At 40.6% G+C, this 20,289-nt stretch overlaps 1 protein-coding gene across 11 annotated transcripts in view; it reads right to left on the reverse strand.

The window, feature by feature from the left end:
• Positions 1-7,478: 7,478 nt before the first annotated feature.
• METTL8 (methyltransferase 8, methylcytidine) overlaps positions 7,479-20,289 on the reverse strand; it is a 99,568-nt gene continuing 86,757 nt past the window's right edge. For 6 of the 11 annotated variants that reach the window (XM_045033944.1, XM_019838252.3, XM_045033943.1 and 3 more), the window contains one exon: positions 19,800-20,174. In XM_045033944.1, coding sequence (XP_044889879.1) covers positions 19,984-20,174 — 191 coding nt within the window. In that variant the 3' untranslated portion in view covers positions 19,800-19,983. Of the gene's footprint in view, positions 9,832-19,799; positions 20,175-20,289 lie in introns of those variants that run through there. The other 5 variants (XR_006583280.1, XR_006583279.1, XR_006583278.1 and 2 more) reach the window with 5 other exon arrangements.

Below are 20,289 nucleotides of genomic sequence, written 5' to 3' on the forward strand. Positions count from 1 at the left end.
CTCAGGTCACGATCTCGCGGTCCGTGAGTTCGAGCCCCACGTCGGGCTCTGGGTTGATGGCTCAGAGCCTGGAGCCTGCTTCCGATTCTGTGTCTCCCTCTCTCTCTGCCCCTCCCCCGTTCATGCTCTGTCTCTCTCTGTCTCAAAAATAAATAAACGTTAAAAAAAAAATTTAAAAAAAATAAAAAAAAATCTATTTAATCCTTACAACAACTCTATAGGCAGGTACTATTATTATCCTGTGTACCGATGAGAAAATGGAGCCACAGACAGGTTGAGTGACTCACCCATCGTTACACAGCCAGATAGATGGCAGAAGGAAAAATGGGACAATTCACAGAAGATAAACTGCGATCACAAATGGAAAAATATTCAAGATTTCCAGTAATCAGAGAAATGTGCATTAAGACATTAAGTGTAATTTCATACCTCATTTTTGGTGAGGCTGTGGTTAAGCTGTCACTCTCAGATATGGTGGCAACCATGTAAATCAGTGCAAGCTTTTAGGAAAGCCATTTGTCAACACTTTCAAACAACCATAAAGAGGCTCCCTTTAACTCAGTCAGTTATGATACACCTAAAAATTTATTCTTAGAAAGTTATTCAAATGACAGTCATGCGAATAGAAAGTTTGCTGCAGCATTCTCGGTTATCAAATATTGAAAGCAATCTAAATGTCCAAATACAAGAAATAACTTAGGTAAACTATGGTACATTAATGAAATGGGATATTATCAGCCATTTAAACTATAATTATGAGCCATAATGGTAAAATAAAAATGTTATGTAATATCAAATAAAGTGAGCCAGATATAAAATTTTACCTATTTTATGGTTACAACTATGTAAAATTATGTATACATATGTTCAAGGACCAGAATGGAACATAAAATGATAATAATTAAGATGTTAGGATGGCACCTTAAATCCATTTAATCATGTTTATTTATTTTTGAAAGAGAGAGAGAGTATAAGTAGGGGAGGGGCAGAGGGAGAGGGAGGCACAGAATCCAAAGCAGGCTCCAGGCTTGATGTAGGGCTCAAACCCAGAAACCATAAGATCATGACCTGAGATGAAGTTGGATGCCCAACCCACTGAGCCACCCTGGCGCTTCTTAGATCCATTTTTTAATCTAATTTTAATTGCCTTTATTTCTGTTGTTTTCCATATGTTGGCAAAGCCCAAAGTTGGGAAAAAATAAAAGATGATGTTTCTGCCCTTTGATAATGCATAATTTAGCTGAGAATTCAAAGAATCACTGACTTTTAGAGCTGGAAGGGACCTTCTCAAACTCTTGGTACAGCTTCCTAATTTTGCAGCTAAATATTCTGAGGCAGGAAAAGACTGACTTACTCAATGACACATATTGAATTTGGAGCCAGAACTTACAACCCAAAAATGCAAATCAGCCTTGCATATATTTAGGGTACAATTTTCAATGAGAAATTAAATTGTGAGGACCCTATCTTGAAATATATCATGTCAATAAAAAAAATGATTTTTATCTAACTTTACTTTCTTACTACACTATCAGCTGCTTCCTTTCCCCACCTAAAACAAGCTTTATGCCAAAGCAAGATCCCTGTCTAATTCTTGACTATACAGTACACATCATGCATATTTTTGGCATTTAAAAAATGTCAAAATATTTATAAAGAAGATGAGTATTTCAGTAACAATGGGAAAGCTGCTAGTCATTCTCTTGTGATGGTAACAGCAGGAATTCAATTGAGATTGAGAAATCAATTAAATTGAATTTCACTTTCAAACATTAAAACAAAGTTTTTTTTCAACAGTGACTAAAAAAATCTATCCAAACCTCTTCAAAACTAGTTTCTGGGATAGAAATGAAGAATATGAGTGAATATATAAATGTTTACTAAGCCTTGCTGAGAGGCCCTCATCTACTCACCTGCGACCACAGAAGGAAAGTATGTCTTCAGGAAGCGACCCATCTGTCAGGTGAAGCTTTTTACTCTTAAACCCATTTAGATTATGATAGATTTTGGCTGAGCTCTTTGAAAGGGCACGTGGAAAACAATAAACACGGGAAAAGCCTAAAGAAAATTTGGAAGTTGCAGACTGGTGTGGGGGATACTAAAGTTGTTCTAGTTTGGGGGTGGGTGTGGTTTACGAGGTATCTAAATGGGATGTGGTTTAGGTGGTATCATTTGGATGGGGGCTGCCAAACGTGGGGCGGTGATTGGATGGAAGCTGGTGGTGCAGGCGGTGAAAGAATTCATCTGAGGTGAAACAAAGGAGATGGAAGTTTATTGAACACACCGCAAGGAGTGGCGGGCAGGCCAACAGAGGAGAGGCTATCTACAAGGAGCCCTGGGCGGGGGCTGCTTTTAGAGGTGGAAGATGAGGAGGTATAGGGACAAATGGAATCTTCCCCTTTTTTGGTAACTGTACCTGGTTGTAAGTAGCCCATTGGCAGGTAGGGCCTATGGATACTTTGGGGTGGGTCCCCTGATGGGCTTGTCTGTAGTCAGCCAGGGGGTTGTGGCCCTTGCTACCTTCCATTGCTCAAGCCTATTTGCCTAAAAGCGGCCTCTGTGGTTTATACGAAGCCCACAAGGCTGATTGGGAAAGGAAATCTTGAGGCTACGGTGTGTTCACTAATGGGATTCAAACATGTTTAGATGGACTGGCTTATAGCACAGTGAGCTCTGGGGCATCGACCCAATAACGCCAGTGACAGTGATGGCTGTTCCCACCAGTACCCTGTACCTGAGCCTCAGCAGCAGTAGGAACCTGCACTGGCTTTGGGGACTGGGACTGGAGGGAGGCCTTCTTACTGAGTTTGGTGGAAAACCCTGGATGCCATTTAACAGAGGTTAAGAGAGCTGTTGAGACCCCTTTAAGGTCTAAGGAGAGAGAAAATAGAGAAAACTAAGGAATAAGAAAGGAAGACTTTTTTTTTTTTTAATATTTATTTTGAGAGCTAGAGAGAGAGAAAAAAAGAAAGAGCCCGTGCGTGTTCGAGCAGGGAAGGGGCAGAGAGAGAATTCCAAGCAGGCTCCATGCTGAGTGTGGAGCTGGACTCTTAGCTTGATCTCAACACCTGGAGATCATGACCTGAGCTGAAATCAAGAATCAGATGCTTAACCAACTTGAGCCACCCAGGCCCCCCAAAAAAGGAACTTTTTTTTTTTAATGTTTATTTACTTTTGAGAGAGAGAGAGAGCATGAGCAAGAGAGGGCCAGAGGAGACACAAAATCTGAAGCAGGCTCCAAGGCTCTGAGCTGTCAGCACAGAACTGGATGTGGGGCTTGAACTTATGAACTGTGAGATCATGACCTGAGCCGGAGTCAGATGCCCAACCGACTGAGCTACCCAGGCGCCTCAAGAGAGGAAGACTTTTAAGGAGAAACTGCTTATACATACAATCTGTAGTTTCAAGTTAATATTCACATATATATGTTAAGAAACTATTCAAATTTAACAATTTTACTTTGCTTGTTTACAACTCTAAGCCAGTTGAAAATTCATGGAATTCTCTGGGATATTTTTCTTTCAGTTACACTCTAACCCAGTAGTTCTCAACTCTGGCTAAATAACAAAATCTCTGAGAGAATAAAAAACAACCATCCAGGTTGCCTGGCTGGCTCAGTCAGTAGAGTGAGTGACTCTTGATCTCTGGGTTATGAGTTGGAACCCCACATTAGGTGCAGAGATTACTTAAAAATGTAATCTTTTGGGGTGCCTGGGTGGCTTAGTTGGTTAAGTGTACGACTTCAGCTCAGGTCATGATCTCTCAGTTCGTGAGTTCAAGCCCCACATCTGGCTCTCTGCTGTCAGCAGGAGCCTACTTTGGATCCTCTGTTCCCCTCTTTCTCTGCCCCTCCCCCACTCAGTCTCCTTCTCTGTCAAAAATAAAATAAACATTAAAAAAATAAAATCTTTCAAAAAACCCACAACAACGAATCAATGCAGATGCATGAAATCAGAATCTGGTGGTGGAACCTTGGGATCAGTAATTTTAAGAGCTCCCAGATATTTCTAATGAACAGCTAAGGTAGAGATCAATTTGCTCCAATGGGAGCAGATAGAAATTTTCTAGAACACTGGGGTGCTTGAATGGTTCAGTCGGTTGAGCATCTGACTCTTGATATTAGCTCAGGTCATGATCTCACAGTTTGTGAATTCAAGCCCCACATCAGGCTCTGTGCTGACAGTGCAGAGCCTGCTTAGGATTCTTTCTCTTTCTGCCCTTCCTGTGTGCGGCTGTCTCTCTCTCTCTCAAAATAAATAAACTTAAAAAAAAAAAAGGGGCAAACAGGGGTGCCTGGGTGGCTCAGTCGGTTGAGTGTCAGACTGTTGTTTTTGGCTCAGGTCATGATTTCAGGGTCATAGGATCTGACACTAAGCATGGAGCCTGCCTGGGATTCTCTCTCTCCCTCTCCCCACCTAGCACATGTGCAAATGCACTTTCTCTTTCTCTCAAAAATGCAAAAGAATGAGGGGTGCCTGGATGGCTCAGTTGGCTAAGCATCCGAGTCTTGATTTTGTGAGATCGAGCCCCTCATCAGCACAGAGCCTCCTCGGCATTCTCTCTCTCCCTATGTTTCTGCCCCTCCCCCACGCTCTTTCAAAATAAATAAAAACTTCTATTAAAAAAAAGATAAGCATGAACTCTGAAGGGAGATGCAAGGTCAGAAAAAGGAAAATGAATACTCTGGTCAGAAGGCAGGAGGCTGGAGGTTGGAAGAAATGTAGTGCCTAAAATTCCAAGCAAAGGCCCTCAACAAATGCTGGAGTTCTTTTATGTCATGCCAGCACGCTGTGTGGGGAAATCAAATGTTAACAGCTTTGCTTCGGGCCCTCTCCACTTAACCATCACTTCCAACCATGAGGATTTGTGGAAGGCCTGAAAGGTTCCCACGTTTGCTTGGTAAAGGGTTTTGATGATCCATACTTAGGGGTGGAAGCTTATGAGAAAGTCATGCAGTGGGGGAAGCCCAGCATCTCCCGTCCTTAGGTCCTCTCTCCTGGACCAGGCAATGAATGTGTACGGAAACTGCCAGGCCAAGTCCAAGTGGGCGGGCATAGTGAGGAATAGCAGGAGGCAGGGTGGTGTGTGTGGAAAGCAGGTGGGAAGGGCCAAGAGCTAGAGCCAGAAGGCAGCAAGTTCAAGATTTTGGAAGGCTGAGCTGAACATAAGGGCTGATTTTCTTTTTCCTTTTTAAAAATTGTGGTAAAATATACCTAACACAAAATTTACCATCTTAAACATTTTTAGTATGTAGCTCAGTGACATTAAGTGCATTCATTCACGCTGTTGTGTTACCATCACTACCAGCCATCCACAGAACTCTTTTCATCTTGCAAAACTACGACTTTACCATTAAATGCTAACTCCCCATTTTCCCAGTCCCTTGCAACCACAATTCGACTTTCTGTCTCTATGAATTTGACCATTCCAGGTACCTCAAATGGAGGTGGGGTGGAATCATACCATATTTGTCCTTTCGTGATTGGCCGATTTTACTTAGCATAATGCCCTCAAGGTTCACCCATGTTGTAGCATGTGTCAGAATTTTTTTTAATTGTTAATTTTTTTTTTTTAATTTGAGAGAGAGAACATGAACAGGGGAGAAGGACAGAGGGAGAGAGAAAAAGAATCTTCAGCAGGCTCCATACTCATGGAGCCTGAAGTGGGGCAAGATCCTATGACACTTATATCGTGACCTGAGCCGAAATCAAGAGTCAGACTCTCAACTGAATGAGACACTCTTCTTCCTAAGGCTTAATAATATTCCTTTGTGTGTATGTATCATGTTTTGTTTACCCATTCATCTGTTGATGGACACTTGGGTTGTTTCCATCTTTTGCGAATAATGCTGCTATACACATGGATGTACAAATATCATTTTGGGTCCCTGCTTTCAATTATTTTGGGTATATAACAAGAGGTGGGATTTCTGGTCATATGGTAATTCTATCTTTAATTTTTTGAGACACCACCATCCACCATAATGTTTCCATAAGTGCTGCACCATTTTACCTTCCCATCAATAGTGTATAAGCATTCTAATTTCTCCATATCCTTGCCAACATTTATTTTCTGCTTCTTGGTGGTCTTCATCCTAATAGGTGTGAGGTGCCATCCCACTGCTTTTTTAATTAGTGATGTTCAACACCTACCTGCCATCTGAGTGCCTTCTCCGAAGAAACGTCTATTTAAGTCCTCTGCTTATTTTATAATAGGGTAGTTTTGGTTTTTGTTGTTGAGTTGTAGGAGTTCTTTATATATTCTGGATATCAACCCCTTATCAAATACATAATTTGTGAACATTTTCTCCCATTCTGTGGATCACCCTTTCACTATGTTGAGTGTGTCCTTTGATGTACAGATTTTTTTATTTTGATGTAGCCCAGTTGATCTTTTTGGATTACAAAAAGATTCTTTTGTTGTTTGTGCTTTTGGTGTCATTTTCCAAGTAATCACTGTAAAACTTGTGTTATGAAGCTTTTCTCTTGTTTTCTTCTAAGAGTTTTATAGTTTTAGGGCTTACATTAGGTTTTTTTTTTTTTAATCCATTTTGAGTTCATTTTTCTATGTTTTACAGATGAAGGGTCCAACTTAATCCTTTTGCAAGTGGATATTCAGTTTTCCCAACATAATTTATTGAGAAGATTGTCCTTTCCCTATTGAATGGTGTTGGCACCCTTTAAAAAAATCATTTGATCATATATATGCAAGGTTTATTTCTGGGTTCCACAGGGGCTAATTTTTGAGTTTATGTGAGACTCAGGTGATAAATGTGACCAAAGGTAAGCCAGACCGGGTTCCCTGCTTGGACGATCAGGTGAATGGTGTACGTGCAAGGAGTGGGGCTTTGTAGCACTATTAGGGAGAGTCTTGTGGATCTCTTGAAGGCAGCCCAGATACCATCTCAGTCGTGACCAGTTAGATGGATTGTGGTGATGCTGAATGGTGCTGAGAGATACTGTGAGTGGAAGCCCTAAATGCTGTGAAGAAGGTGGTCTGTGTAGAGTTATGGGTAGTATTATTAAAAGTGATCTCGGACAACAGAGGGTATACGGTACAGGGGCTACATCTTGAGGACTTTTTTTCACATGCTTTGTTTGTCTTTCACTAGGTATCACACGACTAGATTTGTTCATGGAGGGCCTTGGAAAGGGTCTCAAACATGAGGATGCCACCTGATATGGTACAGTAGGGTAGACTGTGGCAGTGCTGGCCAGTGGAGCCAAGAGGTTTAAGTAGGTGCCTGGAGCTAGGCAATTTACGTGAGAGATAGTTGCCACATCTCAGACAAATGGGCATCCAGCCTAAGTTGCAGGCATCTAAGAAGCAAGGGCCCAGGACTTATTCACCCTAGTATTGTCAGTGTCCAACACAGTTTCTGGAACACAGTGGGTGCTTAATAAATGTTTGAACGGAATTGAATCTAAGCCAAGGAAACAGAAATGACTTTCTGAAATAAAAAGCTCAACTCTTCATAGTTAGGAACAGTTTCTTATGGCTAATTTATTTATATTGCAGAAAGAGTCCATTTCTCCTCCTCTCCCCAAAAGAGACAAAGACTTGATCACCATCCTTTGTTAAAAAAAAAAAAAAACTATTAGTGATAGATTAATAATTATCACTTATTAAGCACCAATCATCTCCAGGCACCATGCCTTACATTTGATGTGCTTTGTATTTTGTATTTGCAACAATCTTCAGGTAAGCAATATTGTCTCCAATTTATAGTTTAGGACAGTGTTTCTTCTCTGAGAACCGTTTTTGCCTGTTCCTCCCTGGGAACTATCATTCTCATCTTCTAGTGTGCTCTTCTTCTAGGACAAATAAACATTTTCTTTAGCTTCTAAACACAGCCTTATAAATAAACTATTAATAATCTTATCTATCTCTGGCCTTCCCCAAGTTCCCCACGTTCTTTGAGTTTGGCATCAACTCTGTCTTTAAAACACCATTCAGTGGGGAAAAAATCACAAGTTTTGACTTCAACACAAGAATAATAGAATCATCTCCCTTCCATTTTAAATCGGGATAGAAACTATTAAGCACCTATTCACATATTCACAAAAAGCTATTTTTTAAAAAATGAACAAGTAAAAGGAACAATAATCACCAGAAATCCTGGTGAGAGCTGGGTGGTGTGGTGTGGTTTTGGGTGCTTAATACAACCAAGTGTGTAAAAAGGATACCAGGCAACAGCACTGAGCACCTGAACTACACATTTTCTAGGTGCACAAGCCGGGTCCTGGTGCCGTACACCCAAAGGTGAAGGGACACAGGGTTCAGGAGGTGAAGCAGAACAAATACTGTGATGTGGGTTTAGTCGTCTCCCGTGGTCTAGAGTAGGGCAGCTCAAGGTGTGGGCTGTGGGAAGATGCTAGTCTGTTTTATTGCCAGCCTGTGTCAAGGTAAGTAGAGAAACTGAATAAATTTACGTCAGTTGAATCTAATAAAAATCTTGGGCTTGTATATTACCCATCTTTATTTTTTCCTGTTCACCCCTTTATTTCCAAACACTAGAGCAGCACTTGACATGTAGCTGGTATACACTGGCTGCCTGGGAGATAATAAGGAGAGATTGCTGGGGAGAGGGCAGAGACTAGGAAACACAATGCCAGGAACGGGAGGACGTCTTTTTTTTTTTTTCCTAGTAATTTATCTTTGAAAAGTATTGGTCTATGACAAGTTGCAAATAGGCAAAACAAAACAAAAGGCAACAACTCATCCTTTACCTCAGATAGTTTGAGAAGTGCTGGGTTAGAGCCAGTTATTTGTTTTGCAAGTCAATATAGAAGCGGTGCTTGGCAGAGTTGTTAGATCTCCTGACCATTTATTTAGCAGTCTAGTAAAGATTTAAGTGTAGTAGGGTTCCCAGAATAATTCACTGGTAATACCTTTGGAAACTCACTTTTAGTTCCCAGCATTCCAACCGTCTACATGTGTCAGTGCATACCCTGAAGATTCCATCCATCACCAAGGCAGGTGCTCATAGACCTCGTCCACTGCCGCAGGATTATAGGTAAGTGCTGAACAACTAGTGAAGGGGTAGCTCTCTAAGCCTACTACTCAGCAAGTCAAAAAGGGCACTCAACATTGCTCTAGCCTCAGTAGATGTGGCATAAGTTTACTAGGCACTTCTAAACATTTCAGGTAACGCCCACTCCTATTGTTTCTTGCCATGTGGCGGGACCCACCTGGTTTCTTTAATCCTGCTTTCTTCATTCCTGAGAGAGGTAGAGTACCTTATACAGGTGAATTTGGGAAATGAATTAGGCATGCTTAACCTAGTCCTCCTCCTCTCTCTCTCTCGGAAACTGGCTACTCTGTAAGAGGCTGTACAGGGGCAGACCCCCATGAGCACAGTCAATCTGTGGGTCTTGATTCTTGGATTGAGTAGTAGGAAGCCAATTTTTCTCATGTGCCCTGGGCCATTTTTCTCCAGTATCAGCTTCTCTCAGCTGGTTTGAAGTTTGGGCAGGAACACAGAGATATTTTGGGGGCTTCTCTCAAACCTAACTAAATGGTGGTGACTATACACTGAGGCCTTGTCTCATAGGCTATGCTGGCCTGCATTCTTCACGTGCCTTCCATTAATCTTCTCGCAGAGGGTCAGAAGATCATGAATTACTTGGTGACTACATCATATTGATATGTAATCTGTACCTTCCTCTGTCATACTGGTGAATGAGGGCAATCTTCTGGCTCAGTCAATGTCCCCTTCTGCCTGCACTTCTCTAGGTGTGTTTCTCCTAAAGCTGTGTCCCATCTTTCCAGGTTTTTGAAGATCAATAAACTCATACTTTGTGACACATCATGATGGAAAACATAAGGGTCCTGGAATCAAAAGGAAGAATCAGATAAAAGGGAGTCTTTGCTCTTCCAAAAGGTATCAAGAACAAAATGTCTTACTAGCTGTTTCTGTGGTATAATTCAGGTAAACAGAAAAAAGCTCATGGCCTCTCCAGCCTTTCCATTTCCAAGGCCAACTTAGGGCTCTTTTTTGGCTCTTTCTGAGCTAGGCCAGGGGGCATTTAAGTTTACAGTCCATTTCTCTGAGATTCAGTTACAAGTCACTCTTGCTATAATTTTCTCTGACCTTGCATTTTTCTTTGGGTCACTGGAGCAGTATTTGGTTAATCTGCCTGTGAACACTGCCTACTTTCTCTAAGCCAGAGTGTGGCTTGCTTCTTCTGGTAGCCCTTCCTAGTGATGACTAGCTACGCCTGGCTGAGGTTGAGAAATGACTGACCCTAGATTCCTTGTCACCATATTGACTCTGTCAACTAGACCCTATTTATGCCCATGGCTTTGTATTTCTTTTCCCCACCCCCCAATTATGGCCTTATTACTTTGTATTACAGATTAAGTCCTTAGGGGTGCCTGAGTGGCTTAGTCCAAGTGTCTGACTCTTGGTTTTGGCTCATGGTTCATGAGTTTGAGCCCCACATCGGGCTCTGCGATGACAGCCTGGAGCCTGCTTGGGATTCTCTGTCTCTCTCCTTCTCTCTCTGCCCCTTCCATGCTTGTGCTCGCTCTCAAAATAAATAAATACACTTAAAAAAAGAGAAGACAGTACCTACCCCCTTGATGTAGTTCTTTGTCAGTGTTTTCTATTTTTATCATTCAACTTTGCTAGTCCAAACATATTTTAATGTAAAAATGCATTAATATAGAAAAGCATAGGCTTCAGGTTTGGAAAGTGGTCCCTTTGGAAAGTTACTGACCTCATAGAACTATAAATAAATTCCCCAAGGTAGGATGAACCGAAAGTAACTTATATTCATATATAAACATAATTAAGTATAGATACAGTTGCATAAGTAGAATAAGATTTAATGTAAATGTGCCAAAGAGAAGAAAGCACCAAAAAAAAAAAAATGCATAAAACTTGAAATAAGAAAATGTCCAGAGGCACCTGGGTGGCTCAGTTGGGTGAGTGGTCGACTCTTGGTTTTGGCTCAGGTCATAATCTTACAGTTTGTGAGTTCAAGCCCCACGTCTTGTTCTTCACTGAGCATGGAGCCTGCTTGGGATTCTCTCTCTCCCTCTCTCTGCTCCTCCCCTGCTCACTCACTCTTGAAATAAATAAACAAACATTAAAAGAAAATGTCCAACTGGATAATGACCAAAGGTTCATTAACTTAGCAGTCTTGGGGACCCAGAAAGTGAGGCAGCCCAAGCCAAATTCCTCTGGTGTTGCAGGTCCTTCTATACCAGCCCAGGCAACTGGCGATGGAACCAGAGCAGGGGCAAATGTTGTGCAGCACACTGTATTGTAGGTAAAAACCAGCAAACAGAATTCATTATTCTTGAAAGTTTCCCTGTGTACATGATCAGCTTCTGCGTGCGCTTGGAGGAGAGACAACCCTATTAAAACGCCTTTTAAAAAGTCAGAGCTAAATGACTATAAACATTAAAACTTTGAGGAATGGGGGTAAAATCTATGAGGAAAACATCAGCTTATGTATCCGGGGAATGAGCAGCACTTAATTCCCATTCCAGCATGGGGCTGCTGGGCACCAGGATCCTTCCACTCTGGGTAGAAAACAAATCCCCAAGTTGCTACTGAGCCAAACTTTAAAGGCCAGTCAGGAAATGAGCAGCACTCCCGAATGGGAAAGACTGGATCAGTGTTTTTTCTAAAGTAAACAAAAGATCTGCAAAAGTATTTCCTTGCACTATTTGGCAAGAGAAAGAAGCACCTGGAGAGTGAGTTAGGATGAGAACCCATATAAGACATGGGAGTAAAACAAGGATGGTTATAATGAAGCTTTGTCTCACTAATCTCCAGAGCCCAAGTGTTCTATTAGGAAACAAAGCTGCAAATGAAGAGACACTCAGAAAGACTGGTTGATTAAGAATATATTCAGGGAAAGGATAAATAGAATAAATGCTTTTCTGGATCTCGAATTGCATCCTTCATTTGGATTTTTTAAAAACTTTAAAAATATCTTCTAGAGAGTCAAAGTGGAATATATACATTAAAATAAATGAGGGCTGTGAAGGAAGAAGTATGAGCAATGAAAAAAGCAATTATCCTTGGAGACAGAAATTTCCTTGCTTCAATGCAGCATGTGATGCTGGCAATTTCAGCCATTCTCTTTCAGGTGCTTTTCAGTGTGAGTTCCAAATGCTGCTTGAGGGAACTCGGTCTCAGTTACCTGAGGGACTGGGGCATAACTAAAGATGTATGGAGAGCTATCACATTCTTTACGCCAAACATTCTGTTCAGTAGGAGAGCCTCAGGAGGAAGATAAGTCACCCTTGGGAGACAGGTAAGAGAAATGAGGCAGCAATTGCATAGCGTTGACTGTGGTAAGTACATAGCATTAAAACAAAACAGAACAACAACAAAACCCCAAAAAAACCTCAAAGGCATCTCATCACTAATTTTATGAAGTCACACAGTTTTGGCTCTTTTTCCCAATGAAAAAGGCTGAAAGACTTGAAGTGTGATTGCCATTCCTCAATGATTCTGAAACAACCAATAATCAATACATAAAGATTAACGGAGGAAGAAAATTCATTTCTGCTCTTTGTGCAAGGAGCTAGGTGTCACATAAGGGAGCAATGGATTGAAAAATCTGCCAAAAAACTTGTATAAGCCTAACAAAACTTACAGTTTTCCTGGACCAAACCCATCAGCCCAAGTAGGAGAGATGGTGCTTGGGGCTTTTAAGGAGGCAATCAATGGCTCACTTCATTTGATAGGCAACATCTGATAGAAAAACATGTATTTTCTGGGGCCCAGGCTCAACTTGGTGCCTACCTGCTGGAGAAAATCAAAGATAAAGATGCAAATCCCTGGGAAGCCAGGGACACAGCTAACTGGACGCTTTTTGTGACTCTCTGAAGTCCATGTGCTCCTAAAGTATTGATTTTTTTTCTCCTTATGAAATGTTAACATGTATTTTTATTCATTCACCTGCCTCTAGCCGTTCCTTACTAAAGGTTAAGTGGTTGTGAAACCACATGCACTAGAGAATCCAAAGCAGCTGTTTCAAGCTCTTGAACAAGTAGTGGTGCCTTGTAGTTCCAGGGGAAGAGGCGGGGGGCTCTCTTTGACCACCTGCAGGTTTTACTGTGCTCCATCCATCTCATGCCAACCTGGCTTGCCAGTGTTAGGGTCACTGTGCTCTGAGACACTGCAGAATGGTGCTCTGGGGAGCTGTGTTCTGCAGCCTCCTGGGCCTCTCCGGCAGGTGCACTTGCATTTTCAATTTGATGCTGTTTTTCTTACCCTCTGCCTGCACTCATACACAGAACTATTATTACTTGTTACTGCATGTTGCTGATTCATACTCGGAGGAAAAAGTAATTTTGTCTTCAACACCTCTTCCCTGTCATTTAAGGCATATGTTAATGAAAGACAGATTTTGGCATCCATTCTCTTTTGCGGCTTTGAAGCCACAATATAAGATTCGTTATAACTGAAGATGCAACTGTTATTTTACTTCTATTTATAACAACACCAAAGTCATCTTGCAGGTACCTTTGTGCCTCTCAAATCCCAAACCATATTCCAAGAAATGCTCAACATTTTATGCTTGAATTGGCATTAATGTACATACAATGTTTTAAATAAAGATGTTTCCACTTGTATTTTATTACTGACAATCCCTGAATTCACATATTTTAGATTATACAAAAGCTGAATCCCTTTGAAGACATGTTAAGGGCTTTTTCAGACTGATTTTTTTTCCTTTAAGTGAGGAGTACGCAAGTGATGGGTGCTCTGCTCACTCGGAGGGGAGCCAAATGGAAGCCTGAAGCCTGAAGCCTGAAGCCTGAAGGGGGTGGGGTGAGAACAGAAGTAAACATATGCAGAATGCTGAAAAGAACTGATTGAAAGCTTTTGCTCTGTCATTCCTCTCTTTCCTTTCCTGCTTTTCCTTCCCAGTTTGTGACTGTGGACCAAATGCAACCTACTTATTTCAAAGAATCACTGGATCTGGAATGAGCTGTCACCTTGTAGATTGTCTCATCCAAACTCCTACCCATTGCTATAATTCTCCGCTTGATTCAGGAGCACTTTTTCTCCTCCAGCAGCTTTCCCAGCAGCATTTGAGCCTATCAATTAAAAGTGTGCTGAGGAGACTAAAGGTTTCGCAATCAGTTCTGGGTCCAAACTGTGGCTCTCTCACTGACTTGTGATATCCAGGGCAAGTTATCCCAAATCTCAGGGCCCCTGTCTTAATCTGTTAAATGGTTATAATAGAAATGAATTCACAGCAGTCTGAAAATTAAATGAAGCAATAGTTTAATATATAAAACTGTAGTCTATAAAAGACTCAGCACTCAGAGCTAAATTAAGAGTAGCTAAGTGTTGGGGCGCCTGGGTGGCTCAGTCGGTTGGGCGTCCAACTTTGGCTCAGGTCATGATCTCGTGATTTGTCACGCGATTTGTGAGTTCGAGCCCCGTGTCAGGCTCTGTGCTGACAGGAGCCTGGAGCCTGCTTCAGATTCTGTGTCTCCCCCTCTCTCTGTCCCTCCCATGCTCTTACTCTCTCTATAATAAATAAATGTTAAAAAAATTTTTTTTAATAAAAAAAAGAGTAGCTAAGTGTTTCAAAAGGAACTAAGACCCAAGCTTTCTGTTGACTCCAAGGCAATATTTTTCCACCGCATCTTACTGTCTTTCTCACAAGGTCTCATGAAACCGCTGAAAAAGTTTCTGTTGCTGGAATACTCTGTATGCCGTCTTATAGACTGTAAATGTTGTTACTAATCACAATACCTCACACATATTCAGTGCTTTAGAATTTACAATGCACTTTCACATGTGGGGAGGGAAAATCCACGCCAACATGTCGTCTACGGATGACTAATAGAGGCAGGAAGCAGAAGGAGCAGAGGCTCTGAAAGAGGTCTATTAGTGATGCAAATGTGAAGTTATCTGCACTTGTGAGGAGCATAATAAACATTAAAACCAATTAGAAGTAACAACGAGTGATAAGTTCCAGTTTCAGAATTCGGCTTTGATGAGTTAGAAAACCATAGGAAGACAGCATAAGAGTTTGGGGGCAAGAATTTAGCTAACCTGAAGTTTCAGTCTAAATGATTCAGATGCCCAGGGGGGGCATCTCTTTGCCTATGGGTGAGGTTTCACAAACTAAAGTAAGTAACTATTTAGATTGCATAATGGTAGAAACCTCCGTGTGTTCATAATTCAGAGACAAAGCATATGGACCAGAGTCAAGCAACACAAATAATTTCTCAGAAGTCAACATTAACTTAGTGTTTCAATACAACAAATGTGTCATACTGAATGCAAAACTTTTAATAACAGAAACCGTTACCTTGGCTTTTTTGCAAACTTCTGAAAACAGTTTGTGTAGGAGAGTTTTTACATTTGGAAAATACTCAAAAGCGAATTTTTAGAAGTGTGGAAAAATAGAGGGTGCATTTTTAATACAGAATATTTCATTGTTTCTATCTTGCAAAAAGATGAAGGAACATCTTTTTCTATTAGAAAGAAAACTGTCCTTTTGAAATTCAGCTCCCTCAGAAGAATTTTTAAATATCAAACTCTGCCTAACTGGTCCTAGCTTTATGTTTATGAAGAAAAAATTAGAATTTCATGCAGTTATCAAATATTTTAAGCTAATACCCAAGCAGATATATTTGCAACACTTCATGATTTTAAAACAACTCAAACTTATTACTTTCTGGAGGTCAGAACTCTGAAATGGGTCTCACTAATCTAAAATCAAGGTATCGGCAGGGCTGCTTTCCTTCTGGAAAGGCTCCAGGGAAGAATACATTTCCTGTCTTTTTTTTTTTTCTTTTAATTTATTTAAATCCAAGTTAGCTAACATATGGTGTAATAATGATTTCAGGAATAGAATTTTGTGATTCATCACTTACAACATTCATTCACCGAGTGCTCATTCCCACAAGTGCCCTCTTTAATGCCCCCTGTCCATTTAGCCCATCCCCCCACCCAACACCCCTCCAGCAACCCTCAGTTCATTCTCTGTATTTAAGAGTCTCTTATGGTTTGTCTCCCTCTCTGTTTTTATATTATTTTTGCTTCTCTTCCCTTATGTGCATCTATTTTGTATTTTAAATTCTACACGAGTGAAATCATATGATTATCTCTTTCTCTGACTTATTTGGCTTAACATAATACACTCTAGTTCTATCTACATTGTGGATTGGATTGGAAAGAATTTCATTCTTTTTGATCACTGAATAATATTCTATTGTATATATACCACATCTTCCGTATCTATTCATCAGTTGATGAACATGTGGGCTCTTTCCATACTTTGGCTATTGTCGATAGTGCTGCTATAAACATTGGGGGGCATGTGCCCCTTTGAAACAGCACTCCTGTATCCTTCGGATAAATACCTAGTAGTGCAATTGCTGGGTTGTAGAGTAGTTCTATTTTTAATTTTTTGAGGAACCCCCACACTGTTTTCCAGAGTGGCTACACCAGTTTGCATTCCCACCAGCAGTGCAAAAGGGTTCCTCTTTCTTTGCATCCTCACCAACATCTGTTGTTGCCTGAGTTGTTAATTTTAGCCATTCTGACAGGTGTGAGGTGGTACCTCATTATGGTTTTGATTGATATTTCCCTGATGATGAGTGATGTTGAGCATCTTTTCATGAGTCTATTAGCCATCTGGATGTCTTCTTTGGAAAAGTGTCTATTCATGTCTTTTGACCATTTCTTCACTGGATTGTTTTTTTGACTGTTGATTTTGATAAGTTCTTTATAGATTTTGGATACTAACCCTTTATCTGATATGCCATTTGCAAATACCTTCTCCCATTCCATTGACTGCCTTTTAGTTTTGCTGATTGTTTCCTTCGCTGTGCAGAAGCTTTTTATCTTGATGAGGTCCCAATAGTTCATTTTTGCTTTTGTTTCCCTTGCCTCCAGAGACATGTCAAGTAAGAAATTGCTGCAGCCAAAGTCAAAGAGATTGTTGCCTACTTTCTCCTCAAGGATTTTGATGGCTTCCTGTCTTACATTTAGGTCTTTCATCCATTTTCAGTTTATTTTTGTGTATGGTGTAAGAAAGTGGTCCAGGTTCATTCTTCTGCATGTTGCTGTCCAGTTCTCCCAGCACCATTTGCTGAAGAGATTGTCTTTTTTCCATTGGATATTCTTTCCTGCTTTGTCAAAGATTTGTTGGCCATACATTTGTGGGGCCATTTCTGGGTTCTCTATTCTGTTCCACTGATCTGAGTGTCTGTTTTTGTGCCAGTACCATACTGTCTTGATGATTACAGCTTTGTAATACAGCTTGAAGTCTGGAATTGTGATGCCTCCAGCTTTGGTTTTCTTTTTCAGGACTGCTTTGGCTATTTGGGGTCTTTTCTGGTTCTATATGAATTTTAGGATTGTTTGTTCTAGCTCTGTGAAGAATGCTGGTGGTATTTTATAGGGATTGCCACATGATTTTTTATTATCTATAGGCAATAGATTACCCCCCTCCTTTTTTTTTTTCCCTCTGCCAAAAATCTGTTATTTTGTCTAGCAGCAACTTTAAGTAGGGGGCTGATTTAGGTGGGCTAAGCAAGAGAAAGACTGACCAGACAAGCAGAAGACACTGGTAGAAATGACCTATTGAGCAGCCATGTGGATTAAGAGGTCTATGCTAGACGGAGCCCAAAAGAGCCCAGTTTGTGTCTCACAGTCCAAATTTGGCTGATGTATTTTTGAAGTTTCTAAAGGTTAACTACATGCTATAATACATTATAGAAAGACAGAGCTGAATTTTACTGTGCCAGTCAAAAGCCTGGCTTGAATCTGCTATTTAGGACTGAGAGAGAGAGAGAGAGAGAGAGAGAGAGAGAGAGAGAGTATGATTTACATGTGTGAGGATGTGAGAATGATTTTATCTTCTGTTGTTTTTAAAACCACCTTAGGCCATGATTTTTAAATTGAGACACAAGAAGATCTACTGGGGTTCCCATAGCAACATTAACTTATCTAACTGCCCTTGTTGTATATAATACGTTCATTAGTTTGGCTTTAAATGTACACTTTAATTATGAAATACAACAGTGAAGAGTCTCAGGCAAATTTCAACTTTTGGATTATTGACGGAAGCATATTTAAACAGAAACCTTAATATTGTACTTCTGAGGAATTGCTACCAAGGCAAGTGTATGCAAAAAGCTTGTGATCCTCCTTGCTCCCACGTCTGACCTCACTGCATTCCATTCTACATAAGATGCCCTAATCTCTCTAAATATATTCATAACATGCTATCAGTAGGATAAAACAGAAACAAAGAAACAAACTTCAGATTGCTCCAATCCAGAGACTAGAACCCAATGTGTCCCCCACTTTTTTTAAAAAATTTATTTATTTTGAGAGAGACAGAGAGTGAGTGCAAGCAGGGGAGGGGCAGAAAGAGAATCTCAAGCAGGCTCCGTGCTGTCAGCACAGAGCCCGACGTGGGGGCTCTATCCCACAAACCGTGAGATCATAACCTGAGTAGAAATCAAGAGTTGGATGCTTAACTGACTGAGCCACCCAAGCGCCCCCGCAAAATGTGCTCTTCTATTCAAAGCTGTCTATAAGCTGACCTCCCTATCTTCTGTCCATGACTCCTCATCTCGAATGGTCCATACCAAACACACTTGTCTTTCATCATCTTCTGAGAGCACATGTTCAAGGACTAGCCTGACACCCACCTCCCCCAGAATGCTGATACTTCCCCCTTCCTTCCCACCAGCTAATCTTTCTCTCTCTTTGGAACCACTATTGCTGCTGCTACCACTACTATGTGACATGTTTATGACTAGGCAGCATCCCTCTTCTCTTTTTTTGATAACAGGGTCTTCATTCTCCTTTGAGGAACTTTTCTCCACTCCATACATTCAGTCGCATCGTCAATGAAGCCACCCTGCCCCAACCTGTCAAGAGATGAATCCATGACCCAAGTGGGACCAATCACATTCTTACAGAAAACTGAATTTTAAGTGAATTCAAAAAGGAAAAAACAGTGGGAACTAAATTTTTCCCATGGTGGTCCTTCAAGAGACTATCCATTTCTTCCAGATTTCTGTGGCTCATAACCAAAGTCCACTAGCTGATAAGTTCCCTATTTGAGTACCTTTTCATATATTATCAGAGATTGTGATTGAGAGGCTTGGGATGTGCACACTTTTCTTTGCCAGCCAGATCCTATTTATGTTCCCTGAAGACAGGACTGAGTCTTTGTTGTATTACTCCATATCATTTAGCACAATGTAAGTACCCAGTAGATGTTGTATAACAAACGAAAAACCAATCTTAGAAACTCTGTTTTTACAAAGTACAATTTGAAAGCCAACTTATACCCTTTTTGAGGCAAGGTGGTAAATAAATTTTTAATTGCTACAATTTAAGAATTTTCTTGTGTATAGCCGTTGTCTTAAAGAGAGATTACAACTTGTATGCCTAAGAATAGCCTGAAAATAATGTTAGCTTGGGTGATACTTCCCCAATTTTAGGAAAGGAAAGAGAAACTAACATTCTATTTCAGACATTAGTTTCTGAATCAAAAAAAAAAAAAAAGAGTTTTGGGAAAAAACAGACAACAGCAAAACAAACACCTTAGTCTTGGTTTTGTGACTGGCCAAGGAAACGAGGAGAGCTGCCTTTCTGCTCTCAGATAAGAGAGGAAGAGAATTTAACCGTGTTAGACTAATGTATAAATAGATGTTTTTTTCCCACTTCTAAAAAATGGCAGGGTAGAGTTTCTCAGAATCATCTGACTTATATCAGTCATTTAACTGAATGCTTATAAAATTCAAAGAACAAACAAAATGGTTAGACACAATAAACCCAAACAAGCTTGAGCACAGAATATGGTATACTCTTCCAAATCATTTACAAGTGCTTAAAATGAACAAAAGAGCTCACCCATGATAAACAGCAGGATATACAAATTCTCTTGTCTTCCCTTTCAAAAATGAAAGATTTACAGAAGTCTTTGAATAGTGTAATCCTCTGGTTTGTACCTTAACATGATACATAACTCAGCCATGAGAAAGGAGTGGTGATACCAATTTGGAGGGTTTTTGAGTCAAGTGTAATGGTTTCTGGAATTTGCCTTGAACCCACACTCGGTGCATTTTCACTTGTTTTTTCCTATTAACTTGTAAGCGACGATCAACCAGATTTTGCTTCTCATCTAACCCAGCCTTGCAGAACATAGTGTGGACTTCCCCTGTTGAGACAAAAGTGGCAATCAAATGTATATGTGACTGGGGCTTGGTGGGGGGCAAAGGAGACAGTCAAGAACAATGGAATGACTGACCATCTAAATTTCATTTAAACCAAGA

Source organism: Felis catus, chromosome C1 (genome assembly GCF_018350175.1).
Source record: "Felis catus isolate Fca126 chromosome C1, F.catus_Fca126_mat1.0, whole genome shotgun sequence".
In the NCBI taxonomy this organism is placed as follows: domain Eukaryota; kingdom Metazoa; phylum Chordata; class Mammalia; order Carnivora; family Felidae; genus Felis; species Felis catus.